A 25,099-nucleotide genomic window follows, 5' to 3' on the forward strand; every position below is an offset into this window, starting at 1 on the left:
CAGCGAACTTGTAAATGGCATTAGTCTGGTATTTGGCGACGCAGTCATGGGTATACAGGTGAGTACAGTACGGGGGCTGAGTACGCACCCCTGGGGGAGCTCCAGTGTTGAGTGTTAGTGAGGATGAAATATTGTCCACAATCTTCACTGATTGTGGCCTGTGGGTCAGGAAACTGAGGATCCAGTTGCAGAGAGTGGGGCTTAGTCCAAGATCAGTATGTTTAGTAATCAGTCTCAAGGGGATAATAATGTTGAAGGCTGAACTGTAATCAATGAGTAGGATTCTTACATAGCTTTTCTTGATGTCTAGATGTTCTAAGGAGAGTGAAGGGCAAGTGATATGGCATCTGACGTGGATCTGTTGGTCTGATAGACAAATTGGAGTGGGTCAAGAGTAGTGGGGAGGCTGGAGTTGATTAATGCCATGACCAGCCTTTCAAAGCACTTCATGACCATCGAAGTTAGGGCCACTGGGAAATAGTCATTGAGACATGCAGCATGAGCCTTTTTGGGCACAGGGATGACGTTGGCCCTTTTGAAACAGGCAGGGATGGTGGCCTGCTGCAGGCAGAGGTTGAAGATGTCCAAAAAGACCTCTGCCAGTTGACCTGCGCAGCTCTGAGTGTACAGCCTGGTACTCTGTCTGGTCTCATCGCTTTCCTTGGATTCACACAAAGGAAAACTGATCTGATGAAGTGACTGTTGGGATAGGTTAGTCAGGACTTGTTGGAATCGGTGTTACCTCTCCGTCAAAATTCTGCTCAAAGCGAGTATAGATGTCATTGAGATGATCTGGGAGGGATATGTCATCATCTGCTATCTTGCACTATCTCTTTTTTGAATCTGTGATGTCATTCAGTCCTTGTCATAGTCGCCAGGTGTCTGTCTAAGTCTCTAGTTGGGATCAGTATTGGTACTCTACTGTCTTAATGGCTCTGTGAAGGTCATACTTGGATTCCTTAAAGTTGAGTAAGGTGAATAGTCAAGGTCTCTTTCACAGGGTAGGAGAGTCCAAAACATAGGGCATAGGTTTAAGATGAAAGGGGAAAGGCCTAAATGGGACCTAAGAGACAAGAGTGGTGTATGTATAGAATGAGCTGCCAGAGGAAGTGGTGGAGGCTGGTACAATTACAACATTTAAAAGGCATCTGGATGGGTATATGAATAGGAAGGGTTTGAGAGATATGGGCCAAATGCTGGCAGATGTGACTAGACTAATTTAGGATATCTGGTCAGCATGGATGAGTTGAACTGAATGTTCTGTTTCTGTGCTGTACATCTCTATGATTCTATAATTTGCTGATTGACATAAAAAAATATAAATGGGGCTTTTTTTTTAAATTAACAGGATGTGACAAGTGGGTTCCAGCAGGGGTTTATGCTGGGCCTTCAACATTTTAATGTTTATATCAATGAATTGAATCGGAGAATGAAGGTTGCTGATGACATAAAGTTAGGAAAGTATGTTGAAGAAAACATAACAAGGATGTAGATACATATCAGTTAAGTTAATGAGCAACAATCTGGAAGATGGAGTATAATATAGGAAAATGTGAAATTGTTTGCTTTGTTAGGTATTTTTGAAAAAAGTAGAATACTGTTTAATGGCTAAGAAAAGATTAGAATGATATGGGCCAAGTGCAGGGTTAGCGTGGACAGACATTTTGGTTGGCATGGACCAGTTTGGGCCAAAGGGCCTGTCTCCATGTTGTAGGACTCGATGACTCTCTATAACATTTGCAGAATTCAGAGGTGCCAAAGGATCTAGTTTGATCTTGTGCATGAATCACCAAAGGTTGGTGTGCAGGCACAGATTTTGAATAAGAAGATTAAACAATAAAACCAAAGAACTACCAATGCTGAAAATCAGAAACAAAAACAGAAATTGCTGGGAAAACCCAGCAGGTCTGGCAGTATCTATTCTTTTGTTCTGAAGAATGGTCACCGGACCCAAAACATCAGCTCGACTTTCTCTCTACAGGTACTGCCAGCCCTGTTGGCAGTCACAAAAACAAAAATGGCTAGGAAAGCTCAGCAGGACTGGCAGTATCTGTTTTTTGTTCTGAAGATGGTCACCGGACCCAAAACATCAGCTCGACTTTCTCTCCACAGATACTGCCAGACCTGCTGAGCTTTTCTAGCCATTTTTTGTTTTTATGTCTGATTAAGAAGACTATTGAATATAATCCTTTATTACTCGAGTAATTGAACATAAAGATGAGGAGGTTAAGCTTCAACTGTACAGTGCAATAGTGAAACCACATCTTAAGAACATAAGAACGAGGAGCAGGAGTAGGTCATCTGGCCTTTTAAGTCTGCTCCGCCATTCAGTATGATCATGGTTGATCTTTTCATGGCCTCAGCTCCACATACCTGCCCTCTCACTATAACCTTAATTCCTTTACTGTTCAAAGAATTATCTAATCTTGTCTTTAAAAATATTTACTGAGGAAACCTCAACTACTTCACTGGGCAGGGAATTCCATAGATTCACAACCCTCTGGGTGAAGAAGTTCTTTCTCAATTCAGTCCTAAATCTGCTCCCCCACATTTTATGGCTATGCCCTCTTGCCTTGTTGCACCTGCAAGTGGAAACATCCTCTCTACTTCTATCCCCTTCATAATTTTATATTTTCTATACAATTCCTCCTCATTCTTCTAAATTCTAATGAATATAATCCCAGTGTACTCAGTCTCTCCTCATAAGCCAACCCCGTCAACTCTAGAATCAACCTAGTGAACCTCCTTTGGTGCCCGTACATCCTTTCTCGAGTAAGGAGACTAAAACTGCATATAGTACTCCAGGTGTGGCTTCACCAGCACCTTGTAACACTGCAACATAAAGTCAATCCCTTTAGCAGTGAAGGACAAAATTCCAGTTGCCTTCCTAATTACTTGTGTACCTGCAGACCAACTTTCTGTGATTCATGCACGTGGACACGCAGGTCCCTCTGCATAGCAGCAATGCTGCAACATTTTACCATTCAAATAATAGTCCTTTTTACTGTTATTGCTATCAAAACAGATGACTCCAAATTTTTAACATGGTACTCCATCTGCCAGACCTTTGCCCACTCACTTAAACAATCAATGTGCTTTTGCAAAGAGTCACAGTCCTCTGCACCCTTTGCTCTACAACTCATCTTAGTGTTATCCGCAAACATTGACACATTACATATTGTGTGAAGTTTTTATCATCTTATTTGAGAAAGGATGTAAATGTATTTGATACAGTTTCTGGAATGAATGAGTTCTTCTCTAAAAATAGGTTGGGTAATCTATTGTTTCCACTGGAGTTTCGAAGAATGAGTGGCGACTTGATTAAAGCGTATAAGATATTAAATGGCCTTGACCATTGAATGTAAAAGGGATGTTTACCCTTGTGAATGAGTCCAGAACGAGAGGACACAATATTAAAATTTAGTAATCCTTTCAGTCCAAAGATGAGGGGAATTTTTTTCTGAGGATTTGGCAACTTTGGAAGTCTGCCTATTGGGATAGATGGGAATGTGGAATTTGGACCAACCGATCAGCTATGGTCTTATTGAATGCAGAGCTAGCTGCAAGGACTGAATGGCCTCCTTCTACCCCTAACTCCATAATTGCATGTTCATATGATAAGGTGTTACCACTTCCCTAAAAATAAATGCCATTTTCCCTACTACTAATTTTATGCTGACTGCCATAAAGGCCCTTGTTTCCTCTCTCTCTCTTTGAGTAATCGGATTATGTTTATGACCTTCCAACCCAAGGAGATTCTATAAAATCAAAACCAACCACCTGCCGAAATATTCTGACGAGTTGTGTGTCGGGTACCAACAGAAGGAAACCTGGCCATTTGGATTGCAAGATGTCATGTTTAGCAATGACATCTTTAATTTTTTTTTGTTGTGCATGAACATTTCTACGCAGAGGACAGTTTAATTTTTATTTTTGCACTGTCACACCTGTGGGGTTGGATTTACTCCAATCCATCATGCTGAGAACCATGGCAATCATGGGAGGCTGTGTTGCAGTGTCCGAGCGGCAGGAGAATTTCCCTTGATTAAGATGCAGGGTAGATGTGAATGGTATGAGACTCATGGCTGGTGGTGGTAAGATGTCAGTTAGCTCATTAATTAATGTACAAATCAGGAGCAGAAGTAGGCCTCTACTCTGCTCTATAATTTGACGAGACCATGGCTGATTTGATTGTCGCCTTAACTCTGCTTTCCTGACTACCGTCATATCTTTTGACTTCATTGGCAATCACGAAACTGTCTAAAAGGAAAAGATTTCCACAGCCTTAATACCTCTGGGAGAAAAAAAACAATATCTCCATCAAGGGACCTTAATCATGGGTGAAGCCCAACTCCTAAGGGGCACTGGTTTCAATTGGACCTCCTAACATAACTGACTTGGGTTCACTGCTGGTTCTGTAATCAGTGGGTAAGGTGCTCATTTGCCCCACAAAATCTAGTCTGTGATATCTTAAAGGGAACTACTTGAGCTTGATCTGCACATTACCTTCTTGCATAGTTGTCAGCAGGGATGTTTATGCAGAATTCTTGGTGTATCTCAGTTAGGAAGAAAAACTTGCCTTTTAGAAAATAAATACAACATCCTAAATGAGAAAAATAAATTGAAGTTTCATGGAAAATGTTAGAATTTAATTTTTATAAAGTTGAATTAAATGTTTTTAGCTAACCTGGCTATTAATATTTTCAGGGTAAAAGAACTAAAGAGAGGAACCAAAATATCCAGCACAATACACAATGGATGTCAAGGAGCTAGAAGCCCATCTCCGAAATGTATTAAGGAAACAGCTTGTACAACATGGAGAAAAAAATCAATACAGAAAAATGTGAAATCGAAAATTGAACAGTCTTCTTGTGAGACTAAAAACGCAATACAGCCAAAATCAACATCATCTGTTTTTCATTCACCTAATGTCCTGTGTTCCACATCAAAAATAGCAAATAAAGATACGCTTTTGCAGACCCCCTCAAAAGACATGTGGCTAAGTCACACTACACCCAATAAGGAAATCCTTAAGAAAGGTTCATTAAGTATCAAAAAATGTTCAAAGGATAAGGGTTCAACCGATAAGAGCTGTAGGACTAAAGAGCGTTTTCTGACTAACCCCAAACCTGGAACATCCAAGATAATTCAACATGGACAAAGGAAAGATTTAATTTCAGAAAACCAACCTAATGTAACTAAAAATGTGAAAGTTCAAGCTGTTTATCCCATTCAGAAAGAAATCATTCCAAAAACTAGATTTCACTGTACTGAACAGGTAATAAATAACTGTTCGTCCAATAAAAGAAATAGTTCTGAAAATTTTGAAAATGTGTCTCACAAGACTCCAGAGTCAACTGTCAATATGCATCTTCTGCAAAAGGAACGGGAAAGACATTTGCATCTTTATCATCAACAACTCCAACTTCAACAATCACCATTGACACAAAAGAAGCTTGATTATCAACCGTTAAAGGAACTTCTCAGGCAATTCTATCAACCTAAAATTAGAATGGATGATGAGGAAATTAAATATATTTCGTCACTGCAGTGTGCGGTCCAAAGGTCAGATAATCAGAATGAATGTAGTAGTAATTGTGATTCTTCTTACGATTATCAATGGCTGAATGATAGAGAAAATCAGACTGATCTTAGTAATCAACTGACCTTCTGTGAAGCATCAAAAGGAGAACGTAGTGGAAGAAATAAGGTTCAAGAATTTTTGTTTTCTGAGAATCAACATATTAGTCTAAGGGCAGAAGACAACAATAAAATTACATCACTGTGGAATACAAGTGAAGATTGCACAGTTGCCCATTCATCAGGAGCTAACTCCAAACAAACAGCATATTCACAAAACAATATTGGTCAAGAGCACTTAAGTCATTTATCAACTGGCTCCAAAAATACTCCACAGAATAAAAATCAACATCTTTCAAATTGTCAAGAAGATGGCAGAGCTGCTACTTCACAACATGCACAAATGAATAGTAATTTGTCTCTTGATCTAAAAGCTATCAAAGCTAGAGATATCACTTCATTTCAGTCGAGTAGAGGTATTGATTCCCATTTGACATTGCAATCTCCATTAAAAAGGGTAACAAAAGATGTGCAGACGTGTAATACAAACAACTTAATTTTGTCCACTGACAGCATTTCAGAAGATTCATTGTTTGTTTCAGACTGTCAACATTCTACGGAGAAGCCAGCATTAAAGGCTACAATTCCTCTTGATGAAGAATTGATAATATCATGTAATCAGCTTTCTGCTAAGATGGATGTTTCACTGGTGCATCCATGTAACAAAGCTGAAGTTTCATCACCACCATCCAGTTCTGTTGGAAAATGGATGGCTGAATCACATGACCATCTTGATAAAAGTAATAAATTTCCACCAGATCCTATCTTTCACAAGAAACAAATTTGTTGCAATCAAAACATTATTTCGAATAATGAAATTGAAGTGCTAATGTCTGTTCAAGGTAAAAATGACCAGTGTTCAAATATTAATGATCCTTATTGTAAAGACCTCAAAATTTCAACAATGAATTCACCAACTTTCTCAATGAATAAAAGGAAAGACTGTCAAAAGCCTCAAAATCAAGAAGCATCAGTTGATGCCTCACCATGTGATAATCTGCTTTCCAGTGGCACTAACTGCACAAGTGAATGTAATTGCGACAAACATGGGGTTAAATGCTTTAAAAGTGAATTCTATGCTGATACTGAAGGAAGTGAAATTAGTTCTTCCATTTTACACTTGAATTGTGGCATATCTTCCTCTACTGTGGATGAAGCCATGGCATATCCGTGTTTTTCAGATGCTGGTGTGCAGAACACTACAGATTTGTTTCTCAACCAAATGACTATTCCAGATATCATTTCAAACCCAAGTTCCAATAATGAAACAACAGAACAGATTAAAAGTCTTGATTTGAAAGGATCACAGCAACAAACAAAAGATTTGGAAGCTGAAAGCAACATTGGAGAGACCCTTAATAGTTACCACAATGAATTTCAATTTCAGTGGAAGTCGAATCATAAGGACTTGGTAGATATATTAAAAGAAAAATTACTTCAGAGTACCTCTATTCAATCTAGCAATATTTCTGTAGAGCACAATTCTATTCCTGCTTTCCAAGAGTCTATTAACCAAGATATAATCAATAATGGAGCAACTGGCTATGCAGATGATAACCAATCTAGAGATTTAAATTCTCAACACCTGCAGGCAGTGGAAAAAGTGCAGTAAGTATTAAACTATTTAAGCTTCTTTAAATCAGATTTCTTTCTTACTTAAATATCATAACTTAGGCTGTAGTATTATTTGCAAAGAGTTAATATAAATCTTGATAACTTTTAGCTAAACCAATATTATAAATCTTGTTACTGGTGGCATACACATAGATAACTAATCTCAGCAAAATGAGGTGGCACAATAGTTCAGTGGTGAGCACTGCTGCCCTTGATTCCATGGGTGACTGTGTAGAGTTTGCACAGTCTCACTGTATCTGTGTTGGTTTCCTCCGGTGCTCCAGTTTCCTCCCACAGTCCAAAGATGTGTAGATTAGTGGTTTGGCCATGGGAAATGCTGGGTTACAGGGACAATTTGGGATGCTGTTTGGATGGTCGGTGTGGACTCGATGGGCTGAATGGCCTGCTTCCATACTGTAGGGATTCTATGAAAATTTTATTAATCTTTCTTGGGTACAAAAATGAATAGCATAATGCTAGTTCTATTAATATTGAGGAGTCTGACTACAGGTTTCCATGTGTGTGAGGTACAGCTGACCACTTGCTTTGTGGATTATGCATCTGTGCATGCTTGGAGACCTTGAATAGAGGCTATCGTTATTTAAATCAGCTGAACAGCAGTTTAAAAGGGAGAAAGGCAGACAAAGGAAGCACATGGTGAGGACAGTGCAGGGGAGAGAGAGAGAGAAAAACCTGCACAGTTACTGCCTTTGCTGTCTGAATTCGTGTATCGCTGGACATCGGAGTGCATTTGGGAAAATTAACAAACAGTGAAATTCACAACTAATCTTGGAGGAACTGTTGGGCGAAGTTCACAGCACAGAATCAGATAAGTTAATTGTTGTTTTAAGTCTGTCCAATAGAAAGGCTGCAGTAGTGGGTACAGTGGATTCTTTCTTGATTATATGTTTTTGGAGATAAGTCTTTTGATTATAAGCCATAGCTATTAATTTAACCTGGGGCAGTGTTTGTAGAGGAATAAGATGGTGTTATTTTCTGGGTCTGTAGAATGTGAAGGAGCAAAAATGGCCTTTGCAGTGATATGTACTTCTTGTCAGATGTGGGAGTTTAAAGAGAGTTTAAGGGTTACTGCGGATTATATCTGCCATAAATGCTGTTGGATGCAAATCTTATCAGATCGAGTGGATCGGTTGGAGAGACAAATAGAAGCGTTGAGGAATTTGCAACAGCTACAGTATGTGATGGATGGCAGTTATAGAAAGGGGGAAAGTCTCAGATACAGTCACATAGATTGGTTAACTCCAGGAAGGGTAAGAGAGGTAGGCAACTAGAGCAGGAGTCTTTTGTGGATATACCCATTTCAAACAGGTATGCTGTTTTGGAAAATGTAGGGGGTGATGGATTCTCAGGGGAACGTAGCACGAACAGCCAAGTTTCTGGTATTGAGACTGGCTCTAATGCAACAACGAGTATGTCGGCTTCCAAGAGATCAATTGTGTTGGGGATTCTGTAGTCCGAGGTACAGACAGACGTTTCTGTGGCCAGCAGAGAAAAAGCAGAATGGTGTGTTTTTTTCCCTGGTGCCAGGATCAAGGATGTCTCAGAGAGTGTGCAGAATGTTCTCATGGGGGAGAGGGGCCAGCAGGAGGTTATTGTCCACATTTGAACCAACGACATTGGAAGGGAAAAGGATGAGACTCTGATGGGAGATTACAGAGAGTTAGGCAGAAATTTAAAAAGGAGGTCCTCAAGGGTAATAATATCTGGATTACTCCCAGTGCTACGAGCTAGTGGGGGCAGGAATAGGAGGATAGAGCAGATGAATGCATGGCTGAGGAGCTGGTGAATGAGAGAAGGATTCACATTTTTGGATCATTGGAATCTCTTTTGGGGTATAAGTGACTTGTACAAGAAGGATGGATTGCACCTGAATTGGAAGGGACTAATATACTGGCAGGGAAATTTGCTAGAACTGCTTGGGAGGATTTAAACTAGTAAGGTGGGGGTGGGACCCAGGGAGATACTGAGGAAAGAGATCGATCTGAGACGGGTACAGCTAAGAACAGAAGTGAGTCAGTCAGGGCAGGCAGGGACAAGGTAGGACTAATAAATTAAACTACATTTATTTCAATGCAAGGGGCCGAACAGGGAAGGCAGATGAACTCAGGGCATAGTTAGGAACATGGGACTGGGATATCATAGCAATTATGGAAACATGGCTCAGGGATGGGCAGGACTGGCAGCTGAATGTTCCAGGATACAAATGCGACAGGAAGGATAGAAAGGGAGGCAAAAGAGGAGGGGGAGTGGCATTTTTGATAAGGGATAGCATAACAGCTGTGCTAAGGGAGGATATTCCCAGAAATACATCTAGGGGAAGTTATTTGGGTGGAACTGAGAAATAAGAAAGGAATGATCACCTTATTGGGGTTGTATTATAGACCTCCCCAATAGTCAGAGGGAAATTGAGAAACAAACTTGTAAGGAGACCTCAGCTATCTGTAAGAATAATAGGGTGGTTATGGTAGGGGATTTTAATTTTCCAAATATAGGCTGGGACTGCCATAGTGTGAAAGGTTTAGATGGAGAGGAATTTGTTAAGTGTGTACAAGACAATTTTCTGATTCAGTATGTGGATGTACCTACAAGAGAAGGTGCAAAACTTGACCTACTCTTGGGAAACAAGGCAGGGCAGGTAACTGAGGTGTCAGTGGGGGAGCACTTTGGGGCCAGTGACCGTAATTCTATTTGTTTTAAAATATTGATGGAAAAGGATACACCAGATCTAAAATTTGAAGTTCTAAATTGGAGAAAGACCAATTTTGACGGTATTAGGCAAGAACTTTCAAAAGCTGATTGGAGGCAGATGTTTGCAGGTAAAGGGACAGCTGGAAAATGGGAAACCTTCAGAAATGAGAAAACAAGAATCCAGAGAAAGTATATTCCTGTCAGGGTGAAAGGGAAGGCTCGTAACCATAGGGAATGCTGGATAACTAAAGAAATTGAGGGTTTGGTTAAGAAAAAGAAGGAAGCGTATGTCAGGTACAGACAGGATAGATCGAGTGAATCCTTAGAAAAGTATAAAGAAAGTAGGAGCATACTTAAGACGGAAATCAGGAGGGCAAAACGGGGACATGAGATAGCTTTGGCAAATAGAATTAAGGAGAATCCAAAGGGGTTTTACGAATATATTAAGGAGAAAAGGGTAACTTGGGAGAGAATAGGGCTCCTGAAAGATCAGCAAGGCGGCCTTTGTGTGGAGCCACAGAAAATGGGGGAGATATTAAATGAATATTTTGCATCAGTATTTACTGTGGAAAAGGATATGGACGGTATAGACTGTAGGGAAATAGATGGTGACATCTTGCAAAGTGTCCAGATTACAGAAGAGGAAGTGCTGGATATCTTGAAACGGTTAAAGGTGGATACATCCCCAGGACCTGATCAGGTGTACCCAAGAATGCTGTGGGAAGCTAGAGAAGTGATTGCTGGGCCTCTTGCTGAGGTATTTGTATCATCGATAGTCACAGGTGAGGTGCCGGAAGACTGGAGGTTGGCTAATGTGGTGCCATTGTTTAAGAAGGGTGGTAAGGACAAGCCAGGGAACTATAGACCAGTGAGCCTGACCTCGGTGGTGGGCAAGTTGTTGGAGGGAATCCTGAGGGACAGGATGTACATATATTTGGAAAGGCAAGGACTGATTCGGGATAGTCAACATGGTTTTGTGTGTGGGAAATCATGTCTCACAAACTTGATTGAGGTTTCTGATGAAGTAACAAAGAAGATTGATGAAGGCAGAGCAGTAGATGTGATCTATATGGACTTCAGTAAGACGTTCGACAAGGTTCCCCATGGAAGACTGATAAGCAAGGTTAGATCTCATGGAATACAGGGAGAACTAGCCATTTGGATGCAGAGCTGGCGCAAAGGTAGAAGACAGAGGATGGTGGTGGAAGGTTGTTTTTCAGACTGGAGGCCTGTGACCAGTGGAGTGCCACAAGGATCGGTGCTGGGCCCTCTACTTTTTGTCATTTACAGAAATGATTTGGATGTGAGCATAAGAGGTACTGTTAGTAAGTTTGCAGATGACACCAAAATTGGAAGTGTAGTGGACAGTGAAGAGGGTTACCTCAGATTACAACAGGATCTTGACCAGATGGGCCAATGGGCTGAGAAGTGGCAGATGGAGGCTAATTCAGATAAATGCGAGGTGCTTCATTTTTGGAAAGCAAATCTTAGCAGGACTTATACACTTAATGGTAAGGTTCTAGGGAGTATTGCTGAACAAAGAGACTTTGGAGTGCAGGTTCATAACTCCTTGAAAGTGGAGTCACAGGTAGATAGGATAGTGAAGAAGGCAGTTGGTATGCTTTCCTTTATTGATCCGAGTATTGATTACAGGAGTTGCGAGGTCATGTTGTGGCTGTACAGGACATTGATTAGGCCATTGTTGGAATATTGCATGCAATTCTGGTCTCCTTCCTATCGGAAAGATGTTGTGAAACTTGAAAGGGTTCAGAAAAGATTTACAAGGATGTTGCCAAAGTTGGAGGATCTGAGCTAGAGGGAGAGGCTGAACAGGCTGGGGCTGTTTTCTCTACAGCATCGGAGACTGAGGGGTGACCTTATAGGGGTTTACAAAATTATGAGGGGCATGGATAGGATAAATAGGCAAAGTCTTTTCCCTGGGGTCGGGGAGTCCAGAACTAGAGGGCATAGGTTTAGGGTGAGAGGGGAAAGATATAAAAGAGACCTAAGGGGCAACATTTTCACAGAGGGTGGTACGTGTATGGAATGAGCTGCCAGAGGAAGTGGTGGAGGCTGGTACAATTGCAACATTTAAAAGGCATTTGGATGGGTATATGAATAGGAAGGGTTTGGAGGGATATGGGCCGGGTGCTGGCAGGTGGGACTAGATTGGATTGGGATATCTGGTCAGCATGGACAGGTTGGCCCGAAGGGTCTGTTTCCGCGCTGTACATCTCTATGACTCTCTATGACTCTATGACTGGTTGATGAAAGGCACAAATATGAAATTTAGTTAAAGTAGGTATAGGGATCAACTTTATTAACCACATCTGAAATAATAAACAATGTGAAGTAAGATGAACAATGCTCTGGGACTATTCAAAGGGCCTCTCAAAAAGTTGCAGATGAGGATTTTTTGACCTGATTTTGCAAAGGCTTGGTTTCTGAATGCATTATTTTGAGCTGTTGGAACAATTTGGATGTAATCACTGAAGACAGTAAGAGAAGAAAGCCTGACATAGATATGCGGACAGTTATTGCAGCTTCATGAGGTCTTCAACCTGAAAAACATGTGGAAGAGAAGACATTGAAAAGAGGTTCTGGCAATGACCATAAAGCACGTGCTGAGAACACCAGTTCTATTTGGCTCTGAATCGGGATCAGTGCCTGAGCAGACTAAGCTTCATTATGTAGTTTTGTCATTTGCTTGAAACCCAACTGGAACCTTGAAGCAGGGCTGGGATGGCCCTTCCAGAGAGTTTCCCTCACATTCTATGTTAGTGGATCTTTCCAGGTAGGAGATTGTAACATCAATCACATCTAAGTTGTTATTTGTACCTTTTTTTTTCAGCACCAGTGAACCAGTTCAAATATGCATGTTAAAAACAAAGCACTGTTGAAAACAAACCCCTTCAAAGTAAACTTGAGTTAAAAGGTGATTTCCAATGTACTTACAGGTCACAGGAGTGATGGCTTGAAGTAAGTTAATACAATTTCTAAATCAAGTAACAGGATAGAATAAAGAAACAGTTAGGAATCCTACTTCAGATACAGCAAGCAATGGCAAAAGTATAAGTATAGTGATTAAACCAATAAACGGGTGAATAAAGCATAAGTAAGGAGGGACAAGTAAGAGTGTAAGGAATAAATTAAATGAGGCGCAAGCACAAATTCAAATTGAAGATTGTGTTTATAGTAGCCAATACTGAAAATATGGCTGCAGGATGGTTAGGATTTGGACCTTAATATGCTAGAATATAAGATTTACAGGAATATAAGATTTACAAGACACAGAGGAAAAATGGTGCAGCAGCAGTGGAGTCGTCTTACTGATTAGAGATCAAATCACTTCAATGGTGTGGGAGGTTATAACAAGGGGAAACCATCCAGTGGGGATGTTATGGGTAGAACTGAAGATCAAGGATCCGAAAGTTTAATAAGTGTTTTTTATAGATCTTTTGGTAGCAACTTTGAAGTGCTAAGTTGTATTAATACAGAAATAAGGCAAGTATGTCGCAAAGGAAGGGTGAAATGAGACAGAGACTGTGCACAGTAAACTGGAAAAAAATCTGCTCATGGGTAAATCAACTGAAGAACAGTAGAGGATATTCAAAGAAATATTTAATGCAATTTACAACAAGTTTATACCCTGAGAGGGAAATGCTTCACTTCAGAGGGGGGAAAAAAGCTACAGATAACTAAAGAGATGGGGACAACAAAAAACCTAAAAGAAAAGGTTGACAAAAATGCAAAAAAAAAGCAGTAATGCCACTGAATTGGAAAGGTACAAAGCCCAGCAAAGCCATTCAAGCTATTCGAAGGAATTATAAAAGACAATAAATGAAAGGGGTATCAAAGTCAAGAATAAGAAATTGTATATCTATATAAAAGGCGATGTGTGGTCAGTTGTAATGTTGGGGATATTATCAATGACTGAGGGGAAACAAAGGTCACATTGATACATTTTGCCTCAGTGCTTACAGCAGAAAGGGAGGAAAGTTTTCTGGAAATCCCAAGTAAATTAATAGTGGACTGTGGACAGGGACTAAATAAAATTAATGTAAGTAAAACAATAATAAGGGAATGAACTGAACTAAAGAGTGACAAATCTCCAGGACCTGATGGTTTCTATGAGAGAGTGTTAAAGGAAGTAGGGAGCACTTTGTCACTGCCCTAACTATAACCTTTGAGTTCCTTAGATACAAGTTGTTGCTGTGGATTGGAAAATTACATGTCAGTCCACTTTTTAAGAATGGTGAATGAGGAAAATCAGGGAATGACAAACTAGTTAGCCTAATATCAATGGTGGGGAAATTGTTGGAGTCTATAATCAAGAATAGAGTAACTGAACACCTTTAAAAATTTCAATCGAATCAAGAAGAGTCAGCATGGATTAATGATAAGTAGGTCATGCACGAGAAACCTTACTGACTTTTTTGAAGAGGTGTCTAAGCTAGTGGAATAGGGAATGTCTATGGATGCTATTTATATGAATTTTCAGAAACCATTTGATAAAGTCTCGTGTAAGAAACTGCTAACTAAGGTATGTGTCCAACAAACTGAGGACATATTACCAATGTGGCTGGGAAATTGGTTGAGTGGCAGGGGACAGTAGGAACAATTGGTAGGTACTAAGTTGTCAGGGTGTGACTATTAGTGTCTCACAAGTGTGTTAGGGAATCAATCATTCACATTCATTATTAATAATTTGGATAATGGTATAGAAAGTCATATCCAAATTTGCTGATAGCACAAAGTTAGGTAGAATGTCGGTGGTGTAAATGATAGAATAAAACTAAAATATCGATAGCAACAAAAACATAAATTACTGGCAAGGTCTGGCAGCATCTGGAGAGAGAAATCAGCGTTAATGTTTTGGGTTCAGTGACCCTTCCTCAGAACTGATAGTAGCTTGCAAAAATTTGTTTTTTTATGCAGAAGATCGGGAGGAATAAGGAGTAAATGATAAGTGGAAATAGAGCCCAAAAAGAGAAGAACAGTTGGACAGACAAAGGCATGGAAAGGAGAATGAATATCTTATTATTGGCAAAGAATGGATGGTGTGTAATAGGAGACCATGTGGTATGTGGGAGCTGGGGTAAGGACATAGGAGAAAGTGCCTCAAACCCTAACAATGTTAAATTAGATATTGAGTCCAGAAGGCTATGGAGTTCCCAAGTAGAAAATGAGGTACTGTTCTCCCAGCTTGTGCTGAGCTGCATTGGAGCACTGCAGTAGGCCCGAGGCAGAAATGTTGGCCACAGAACCTGATGGTGTGTTGAAGTGGTAGGTAACTGGAAGCTCAGGGTCTCTTTTATGAACAGAACCTCGGTGTTCTGCGAAGTAGTCACCCAGGATATGCTTTATTTCCTCAATGTAGAGGAGACCACATTGTGACCAGTAAATGCAATAGACTAGATTGAATGAGTGAAGTGCAGGTTAAGTGCTGATTTACCTGGAAGGTGTGTTTGGGCCCTTGGACACTGAGGAGGGAAGAAGTGAATGGGCAGGTATTACACCATCTGCAATTGCTGGGGAAGCTAAAATATAGATAGACTAGGTGAATGGGAAAAACTGTGGCAGATGGATTTCAATGGAAGCAACCGTGAGGTTATCTGTTTTGGACCACAAAAGGATAGATCAAGATATTATCCACATGGAATGAAGTTATATAACAGTGAATGTCCTAAGAGTCTTGGGGATTCAGGTGCTACAAATATTTGCAGAAAATATTCAAGAAGGCTAATGGAATGCTGGCCAATAAATCTAGAGGACTGGATTATAAGGATGCAGAAGTTATGCTGCTGCTATATAAAACCCTGGTTAGACACCACTTGGAGTATTGTGAGCAGATCTGGACACCACATGTTAGGAAGGCTATATTGGCCTTGGAGGGAGTATAATGCAAGTTTACAAGAATAATACCTGAACTTAGGGTTGAAGTTATGAGGAGAGCTTGTACAGACTCAGCCTATTTTCTCTAGAATTCAAAAGATTAAGTGCTGATCTGATTGAAGTATTCAAGATATCAGCATGAAAAGTCAGAAAGATAAAGATAAACTGTTTACATTGATTGGAGCTTCTAGAACTACAGGAGATGAATAGACTGAAAATTAGGGCCAGATCATTCAGTAGTGATAATAGGAAGCACTTCTACACACAAGCTTTTAAACTTCCTTCTACAAATTACAGTTGATACTACAAGTTGTAAATTTTAAATTTGAGATTTTTGAAAATTTTTGTAGATTTGGTTAATGCACCTAGTATTTAGAACAAACTCAATAAATTAACAACACAAATACAGGTTAATCAGTACAATCTGATAGAACATAGAACATTACAGCACAGTACACGCCCTTCAGCTCTCAATGTTGCGCCTACCTGTGGAAGCAATCTGAAGTCCATCTATCCTACACTATTTCATTTTCATCCGTATGTTTATCATTTAAATGCCCTTAAAGTTGGCGAGTATACCACTGTTGTAGACAGAGCGTTCCATGCCCCTGCTACTCTCCGAGTAAAGAAACTACCTGCCATCTGTCTTATATCTTATCACTCCTCAATTTAAAGCGATGTACTTCATGCTAGCCATCACCATCTGAGGAAAAAGGCTCTCACTGTCCACCCTATCTAACCCTATGATTATCTTACATGTCTCAATTAAGTCACCTTTCAACCTTCTTCTCTCTAATGAAAACAGCCTCCAGTCCCTCATCTTTCCTCATAAGACCTTCCCTCCATACCAAGCAACATCCTAGTAAATTGTCTCTGAACCCTTTCCAAAGCTTCTACATCCTTCCTATAATGCGGTGACTAGAACTGTACTCAGTACTCCACATATAGCCACACCAGAGTTTTGTACAGCTGCAACATGAACTCGTGGCTCCGGAACTCAATCCCTCTACCAATAAAAGCTAACATGCTGTATGCCTTCCCAACTACCCAATCAACCTGGGTGGCAACTTTGAGGGATCTATTTACATGAATACCGAGATCTCTCTGCTCATCTACACTGCCAAGAATCTTTCCATTAGCCCAGTACTCTTTATTCCTGTTGTTCCTTCCAAATTGAATCACCTCACACTTTTCTGCATTAAACTCCATTTGCCACCTCTCAGTCCTGCTCTGCAACTTAGCTACATCCCTCAGTAACCTGTAAAATCCTTCGGCACTGTCCATGACTCCACCAACCTTAGTGTCATCAGCAAATTTACTAACCCACCCTCTACGCCCTCATCCAGGTAATTTATGAAAATGACAAACAGCAGTGAACGCAAAACAGATCCTTGCAATACACCACTAGTAACTGAACTCCAGGGTGAAAATTTCCCATCGACCACCACCCTCTGTTTTCTTTCAGCTTGCCTATTTCTGATCCAAACCATTAAATCACCCTCAATCCATGCATTTGTATTTTGTGCAGTAGCCTACTGTGGAGGACCTCATCAAACGCTTCACTGAGATCCATACACACCATATCAACCGCTTTACCATCATCCACGTGTTTGGTCACCTTCTCAAAGAACTCAATAAGGTTTGTGAGGCATGACCTACCCTTCACAAAACCGTGTTGACTGTCCCTAATCAACTTATTCCTTTCTAGATGGTTATAAATCCTGTCTCTTATAACCTTTTCCAACACTTTGCCCACAATTGAAGTAGGGCTCACTGGTCTATAATTACTAGGATTGTCCCTACTCCCTCCTTGAACAAGGGGACAACATTCCTCCAGTCTTCTTACACTATTCCTGTAGACAATGACGACACAAAGGCCAAAGCTGAAAGCTCTTCAATCTCCTCCCTGGCTTCACAGAGGATCCTAGGATAAATCCCATTTGGCCCAAGGGACTTAACTATTTTCACACTTCCCAGAATTACTACCACCCTCTCCTTGTGAACCTCAATCCTGTCTAGTCTATCTCCTGTCGCCTTGGACTGCCCACACAACTTCCCACTATGTCCTTGATTGGCCTTAATCATTCCTTTTATCCTGATATACCTATAGAAAGCTTTAGGGTTTTCCTTGATTCTCTCTGCCAATGACTTCTCCTGGCTCTTCTTAGTTCTCTGTTTAGGTCTTTCCTGGCTAGCTTGTAACTCCCAAGCGCCCTACTTAGCCTTCATGTCTCATTCTAACATAACTCGCCTTGTTCCTCTTGACAAGAGATTTAATTTGCTTAATAAACCACGGCTCCCTCACTAGACCACTTCCTCCCTGCCTGACAGATGCATACTTCAGGACATGCAGTAGCTGTTCCTTTAAAAGCTCCAGATTTCAATTATGCCTATTCTCTGCAGTTTCCATACTCTATCCTATGCATCCTAAATCTTGCCTAATCGCATCATTATTGCGTTTTCCCCAGTTAGAACTCTTGCACTGCAGTATATACATATCCCTTTCCACTGCTAATGTAAACATAACCAAATTCTGGTCACTATCACCAAAGTGTTCACCTACCTCCCAATCTAACACCTGGCTGGGTTTATTACCCGGTACCAAATCCAATGTGGCTTCACCTGTTTTTGGTCTATCTACATACTGTGTCAAGAAATCCTCCTGCACACATTGGACAAAAACTGACCCATCTAAAGTACTCAAACTATAATATTTCCAGACAATGATTGGAATGTCTCCCATAACAACTACCCTGTTACACTCGCTCCTATCCAGAATCATCTTTGCAATCCTTTCCTCTACATCTCTGGAACTATTTGGAGGCCGACAGAAAACTCAAGAGGGTGACCTCCTTTCTTTCTAACCTCAGCCCATACTACTTCAATAGACAAGTCCTCAAATGTCCTTTCTGCCACTGTAATACTGTCCTTGTCTTACAATACCACACCTCCCTCTCTTCTACCATCTTCTCTGTTCTCATTGAAACATCTAAATCTCAGAACCTGCAACAACTGTTCCTGTACCTGCTCTATCCATGTTTCCGAAATGACCACAACATCGAAGTCCCAGGTACCAACCCATGCTGCAAGTTCACCCACCTTATTCCGGATGCTCCTGGCGTTGAAACCACCTTCCTATTTGCCGGTGCACCCTTGCAACCTTGAAACCATATTTCTGACCTCACAACTCTCAAACCCCTGGACAATGGAGCTACAATTTAGGTTCCCATTTCCCTGCTGAATTAGTTTAAACCCTCCTGAAGAGCAATAGCAAATCCCTCCACCCCAGGATATTGGTACCCCTCTGGTTCAGGTGTAGACCATCCTGTTTGTAGAGGTCCCACCTACCCCAGAATGAGCCCCAATATCCAGGAATCCGAAACCCTCCCTCCTGCACCATCCCTGTAGCCACGTGTTCAACTCCTCTGTCTCCCTCTTCCTCATCTCGCTAGCACATGGCATGGGCAACAAACCAGTGATAACAACTCTGTTTGTTCTAGCTCCAAGATTCCACTCTAGCTCCATGAATTTCTGCCTTAAATCCCCATCTCTTTTCTGACCTATGTCATTAGTGCCTGTGTGGACCACGACTTAGTGCTGCTCCCCCTTCCCCTCAAGGATCCCGCATACGTGGTCTGAGACATCACAAATCCTGGCATTTGGGAAGCAATACACCAACCGTGAACCTCCTAACTGTCCCCCCAACTATGGAGTCCCCAGTGACTAATGCTCTGTTCCTCTCTCCCCTTCCCTTCTGAGCAACAGGGACAGACTCTGTGACAGAGACCTGTACCCATGGCTTAGCCCTGGTAAGTCACCTCCCTCCCCCAACAATATCGAAAACTGTATACTTATAATTGAGGGGAACAACCACAGGGGATCTCTGCACTGTATGTCGGTTCACTTTCCGTCCCCTGGCTGTAACCCATCTGCCTTTTTCTTGTACCTGAGATGTGACTGCCTCCCTGTAATTCCTCTCAATAACCCCCTCTGCCTCCTGAATGATCCGAAGTTCATCAACTCCAGCTCCAGTTCCCTAACACGGTTTTCGAGGCGCTGGAGTTGGGTGCATTTCCTGCAGGTGAAGTCAGCAGGGACACTTGAGGTGGTCCTTGCCTCCCACCTTCTGCAGGGGGAACATTCAACTGCCTTAACTGCAATTTCCACTATTCTAAATCCCCAAAGAGACTATTGAAAATTCAATAACTTAAAAAAAGTTTCCTTACCAATCTGGTGCAAAGAACCTTTTTTTTTGGATAAATATGACAGAGACATGATTACAAGGAGATCAAAGATGGAACTAAATATTCAGGGCTATGTGACTTTTTGAAAGTTAACAATCTCACAACACCAGATTATCGTCCAACAGGTTTATTTGGAAGCACTAGCTTTTTAAGCATTGCTTCTTCATCAGGTAGCTGTGGAGCAGAACCATAAGACACAGCATTTATGACAAAAGGTTAGTGTCATGCAACTGAAATGACGTACAGTGGAACCTCAATTATCAGGCATTTGATTATCTGAATATTGGATTATTAAGCAAGATTGCAAGGTCCCCATGCTTGGCTAAAGTATGTTATGCAGCATTCGATTATCTGGAATTCAATTAACTGAACAAAATACTCCCCACCCTATTATATGAATATGTCTTTCATATAATAGAGGTTCCTCTGTGTTGAACAAACCTAGATTGCTATTAAGTCTTTCATCTTTTAGAATGGATTGCAGGTTTTGGTTCATTAGTATGTAATCCCAGAAACCTTAAGTTATCTCGAGAATGTGACTTAAAAGAAGTTCTGGTATGTAAATATTAATGAACTGAAACCTGCAATCCATTCTAAAAGATGAAAGACTTAACTGCAATCTAGGTTTGTTCAATATATCATTTCAGTTGCATGACCTTGTAACCTTTTGCTATAAATTGTCTTCTGCTCCTGCTTCATAGATACCTGATGAAGATTAGTGCTATGAAAGCTAGTGCTTCCAAATAAATCTGTTGGACTATAACCTGGTATTGTGTAATTTTTAACTTTGTTCACCCCAGTCCAACACTGGGTCCTCCACTTTTTGAAAAAGTAGATAAGAAGGAAAGAGTGGTTGGGTACCTTCGTTGGTACAGGATGGAATTAGTATGATAGCAAAAAATAAGCTCTGATCAGAAGATGTAGAATCCATTTGAAAATTAGAGATAAAAAGTGAAGGAGGACACTAGTATAGGCCCCCTAACATATAGCTATATGGTAGAATAAAGAATAAATTAGGAAGTATGCAGTGAACTGGGAAAGAAGTTCAGCAGCAAAGACAGTCGAACAATAGCAGGCATTTTAAGAAAATAGTCATGGCTCACTGCAAAGATATATTGCAGTGAAGAAGAAGGATTCTAGGAAGGGAATAAGTCAACCATGGTTAACCAGGGAAATAACGATTGGATGTCTTGTCTTTCAATTTGATACTATGTGGCAATGTTAATGTTAAGGCAGAGGATTGAGAAAGTTTTAAAAACTAACAAAAGGTAACCAAAAAAGAATAATAAAGGAGAAATAAACTGAGGGTAAATTGCAGTAATATCAAGAAAGACTGCAAGAGCTTTTTTAAATATATAAAAAGGAAGAGAACGAGGCCACAATTAACATTGGTCCCTTTCGAGAATGAGACTGGGGAAATAATCATGGGGAACCAGGAAATGACAGCAGAGTTAAATAAATACTGTGTGTTAGTCTTCACATGAGAAGATGCTGATAACATTCCCAAATTACTAAATAATCAAGGGGCAAAAAGAGGAATCATAGAGATGTACAGCACAGAAACAGACACTTTAGTTCAACTCATCCATGCCGACCAGATATCCTAAATTAATCCAGTCACATTTGCCAGCATTTGGCCCATATCCCTCTCAACCCTTCCTATTCATATACCCATCTAGATGCCTTTTAAATGTTGTAATTCTACCAGCCTCCACTTCCTCTGGCAGTTCATTCCACACACACACACCACTCTCTGCATGAAAAGGTTGCCTCTTAGGTCCCTTCTAAATCTTTCCCCTCCCACCTTAAACCAATGCCCTGTAGTTTTGGACCCCCTACCTTGGGGAAAAGACCTTGTCTATTTATCCTATCCATGCCTCTCATGATTTTATAAACCTCTGTAAGTTCACCACTCAGCCTCTGACACTCCAGGGAAAATAGCTCCGATAGCTCAAATCCTCCAACCCTGGCAACAGGAAAGGAAATAAATACGACAATTACCACGAGAGAAGGTGTGCTAGAGAAACTAATATGGCTGAAGATGGATAAGTCCCTGGACTTGAAGGAGTGCAATCTAGGATATTAAAGGAGCACAAATAATACAATATAAATAAATATATAAATACAAAATAGAATAGGAATAAGCCATTCCGTTCTTTGAGTCTGCTCCATCATTCAATGTGATCATGTGAAGCTGTAAATGTAATATTCTGTTTTTGTCCCATGCCGTTTGGTCACTTCAGCCCTAAGAAATATATCTATCTCCTTGAAAACATTCAATGCTTTGGCCTCACCTGCTTTCTGTATAAGAGAATTCCACAGGCTCACCACTCTTCGATGAATAAATTTCTCCTCAACTCAGTTCTTAATGGCCTTTGTTGTATCCTTGACCCTTGGTTCTGGACTCCCCACTCATCAGGAACATTCTTCTTGCACTTACCCTGTTTAGTCTTGTAGAATTTTATAGGTATTGATGACTTGAAGAATGGAAGAGCTGAATATTATTCAAATTGAGAAAGACTGCAGAAAGCTACAGAACAGGGATTTAGGAGTCCCCGTTCATGAATCACAAAAGGCTCATTTTTAAGTTCAAGAACTAAGAGGGAAGGACTTTATTTCAAAGGGAATGGAACATAAAGGTAGGGACAAGGTGCTAGTCACATCACAGCTGGAATACTGTGAACAGTTTCAGGACACTTATCTAAAGAAAGATATACTTGCATTGCAGTCCAGAGAAGGAACCACTGGGCAGATACCTGATTTGGAGGTTTTAAAAGGAGAGGTTGAGTAAGTTACACATGTACTGTCTGGAATTCAGAGGAAACTTTATTGAAACATACAAGATTTTTAGGGAATTTGATGCAGAAAAGTTATTTTCCTTGTGTGAAAGTCTTGGACAAGACAGATGAAGAGAAATTTCTGAGGTTGGTGAATCTGGATTTTTCTTACAAAACTGGGTTTGATTGTTAGGTATATTCAAGGCTGTGATAAGAAACTTTAATTTGTAAGGGTCTAAGGGTTTTAGGGAAAAGGCAGGATAATGGAGTTGAGGATTCTCAGGTTAGTCATGATCTAACTGAATGACAGAGCAGACTCCGTGGTCTGCATGGACTATGTATGCTCCTATATTTTATTGTCTTGTGGACTACTAATTCCTTTCTGAATAATTGTTTGTAGGAAGTTCCCTACCACTGAAGTTAAACTGATTGTTCTGTAATTGCTGGATTTATCCTTTCTTCAGTAAGCTGTAATGAGTGCAGTTCTCCAGTGTTCTGGTACCCTTCCCAAGTTACAGGGAAGACTGAAAGATTATGACCAGTGCCTCACTTCCTTCAAAATCCTTGGATCCATCTCATCTTGTTCTGGTACCTTGTCAATTTTAACAATAGCCTATCAAAGACTTGTTCCTTATTAATTTTAAACTCTTCTGGTGATGGTCTTTCCTCCTCTGTCACCTTGTCCTGAGCAATATCCTTTTGTAAAGACAGATGCAAACTATATATTTATTGCCTCTGCCATGCTCCCTGCAACAATGTATAAAATTCCCTTTTTGGTCTCTAACTGGCCCTACTCCTCCTCTGACCACTCACTCATTATTTATATGTCGAGAAGACCTTGGGATTCCCTTTTGTTAGCTGATAGTGTTTTCTTATAATTCCTTTTTGCTTCTCTTGTTTTTTTCACCTTGCCTCTAAATCTTCAGTATTCTTCTTTGATTCTAAGTTGTATTTTCTGTCTTTCACCTGTCATCAGCACTTTTTTTCTTTTTAATATTAATTTCTACCACCCTTTATCATACAGGGAACACTGGATTTGTTTGTCCTATCTTTCCAATTTGAGGGAATATACCTTCCCAACTGTACTTGAACCACCTGTTCTTTGAAGATAGCCCGTTATTCACTTACTGTTTTGTCCCACAAAACTGTTGTTCTAGTCAATTCTGCCTAGTTCTGTTCTTGCCACTTGAAATCAGCGCTCTTCCAATTGATTATTTATTATTCTAGATTGTTTTATCATCTTCAGCACATACTGAATCTTATGATACAATGATCATTGTCTCGTAAATTGTTCCTCATTGACACTTGGCCCACTTATTTCCAAGGACCAAGTCAAACAATGTCTTTATGTTGGACTGGACACATACTGCTGTCGGAAATTCTCTTCAACACAATTTAGGAATGCTTGAACACTTGCTCCTTGCTGCCCCTTAAAGCTGAAAGTATCCCAGTTTATATTAATGTAATTGAAGTCCCCCATTAAAACTACTATACATTTAATTTCCCTGCAGATTTGTTCCTCTACTTCTTTTCCACTAGTTGGTCTCAACTACACCAAGCAATAAAATTGTACCCTTTCTCTTTCTTAGCCCTAGCCAAACTGGCTCTGACCTTGAACCCTACATGAGATGTCCTCTTTATCCAGCAATGCAATGCCCTCCTCAACCAATATTACAACCCCACCTTCTTGCTACCCCTCCTTTCCTTCCTTTTCTATCTTTCCTGAACAACTTTTATCCAGGAATATTTAACATCCACTCTTTCCCTTCCATGAGCCAAGACTCCATCACAGCCACAATATCATGGAAATTAGGATCTGGACTTTGCTATCTGACAGTGCAGTGTTCCCAGGTTTAATTGAAGCATTCAAAAGTGAACTATTATCTGAAGAGACAAAATTTGCAGGGCTCTAGGGAATAGGCACAGAAGTGGGTCTTGGTAAGTTGCTCCTGCAGACAGCAAGCATGGAGACAATGGGCTAAATTACGACATTCTGACCTGTAAACATTCTGTCATTCTCTGGCTGATATTTGTTTTCCTGATCAAAGTACATAACTTCACATTTTTCTATTCTGAAGTTCATTTGACATTTTCTAATGTTGTTCTGTTTATGTTGCCTTTCTTTTAATAGAATACACAACACCATCCCACCAATTACATCTCTTTCCCTGAAATGACCAATGAAGCTCAAACCCCTTCTCCAAGTAAAATCCAAAATGT

The 25,099-nt window shown here is 40.4% G+C and overlaps 1 protein-coding gene across 2 annotated transcripts in view; it reads left to right on the forward strand.

The window, feature by feature from the left end:
- The window catches only part of LOC140478981 (kinesin-like protein KIF24), a 126,421-nt gene that overhangs the window by 83,793 nt on the left and 17,529 nt on the right, over nucleotides 1–25,099 (forward strand). For both annotated transcript variants that reach the window (XM_072572706.1, XM_072572714.1), the window contains one exon: nucleotides 4,708–7,248. In XM_072572706.1, coding sequence (XP_072428807.1) covers nucleotides 4,708–7,248 — 2,541 coding nt within the window. The remainder of the gene's footprint in view (nucleotides 1–4,707; nucleotides 7,249–25,099) is intronic.

This window comes from Chiloscyllium punctatum, chromosome 1 (genome assembly GCF_047496795.1).
Source record: "Chiloscyllium punctatum isolate Juve2018m chromosome 1, sChiPun1.3, whole genome shotgun sequence".
In the NCBI taxonomy this organism is placed as follows: domain Eukaryota; kingdom Metazoa; phylum Chordata; class Chondrichthyes; order Orectolobiformes; family Hemiscylliidae; genus Chiloscyllium; species Chiloscyllium punctatum.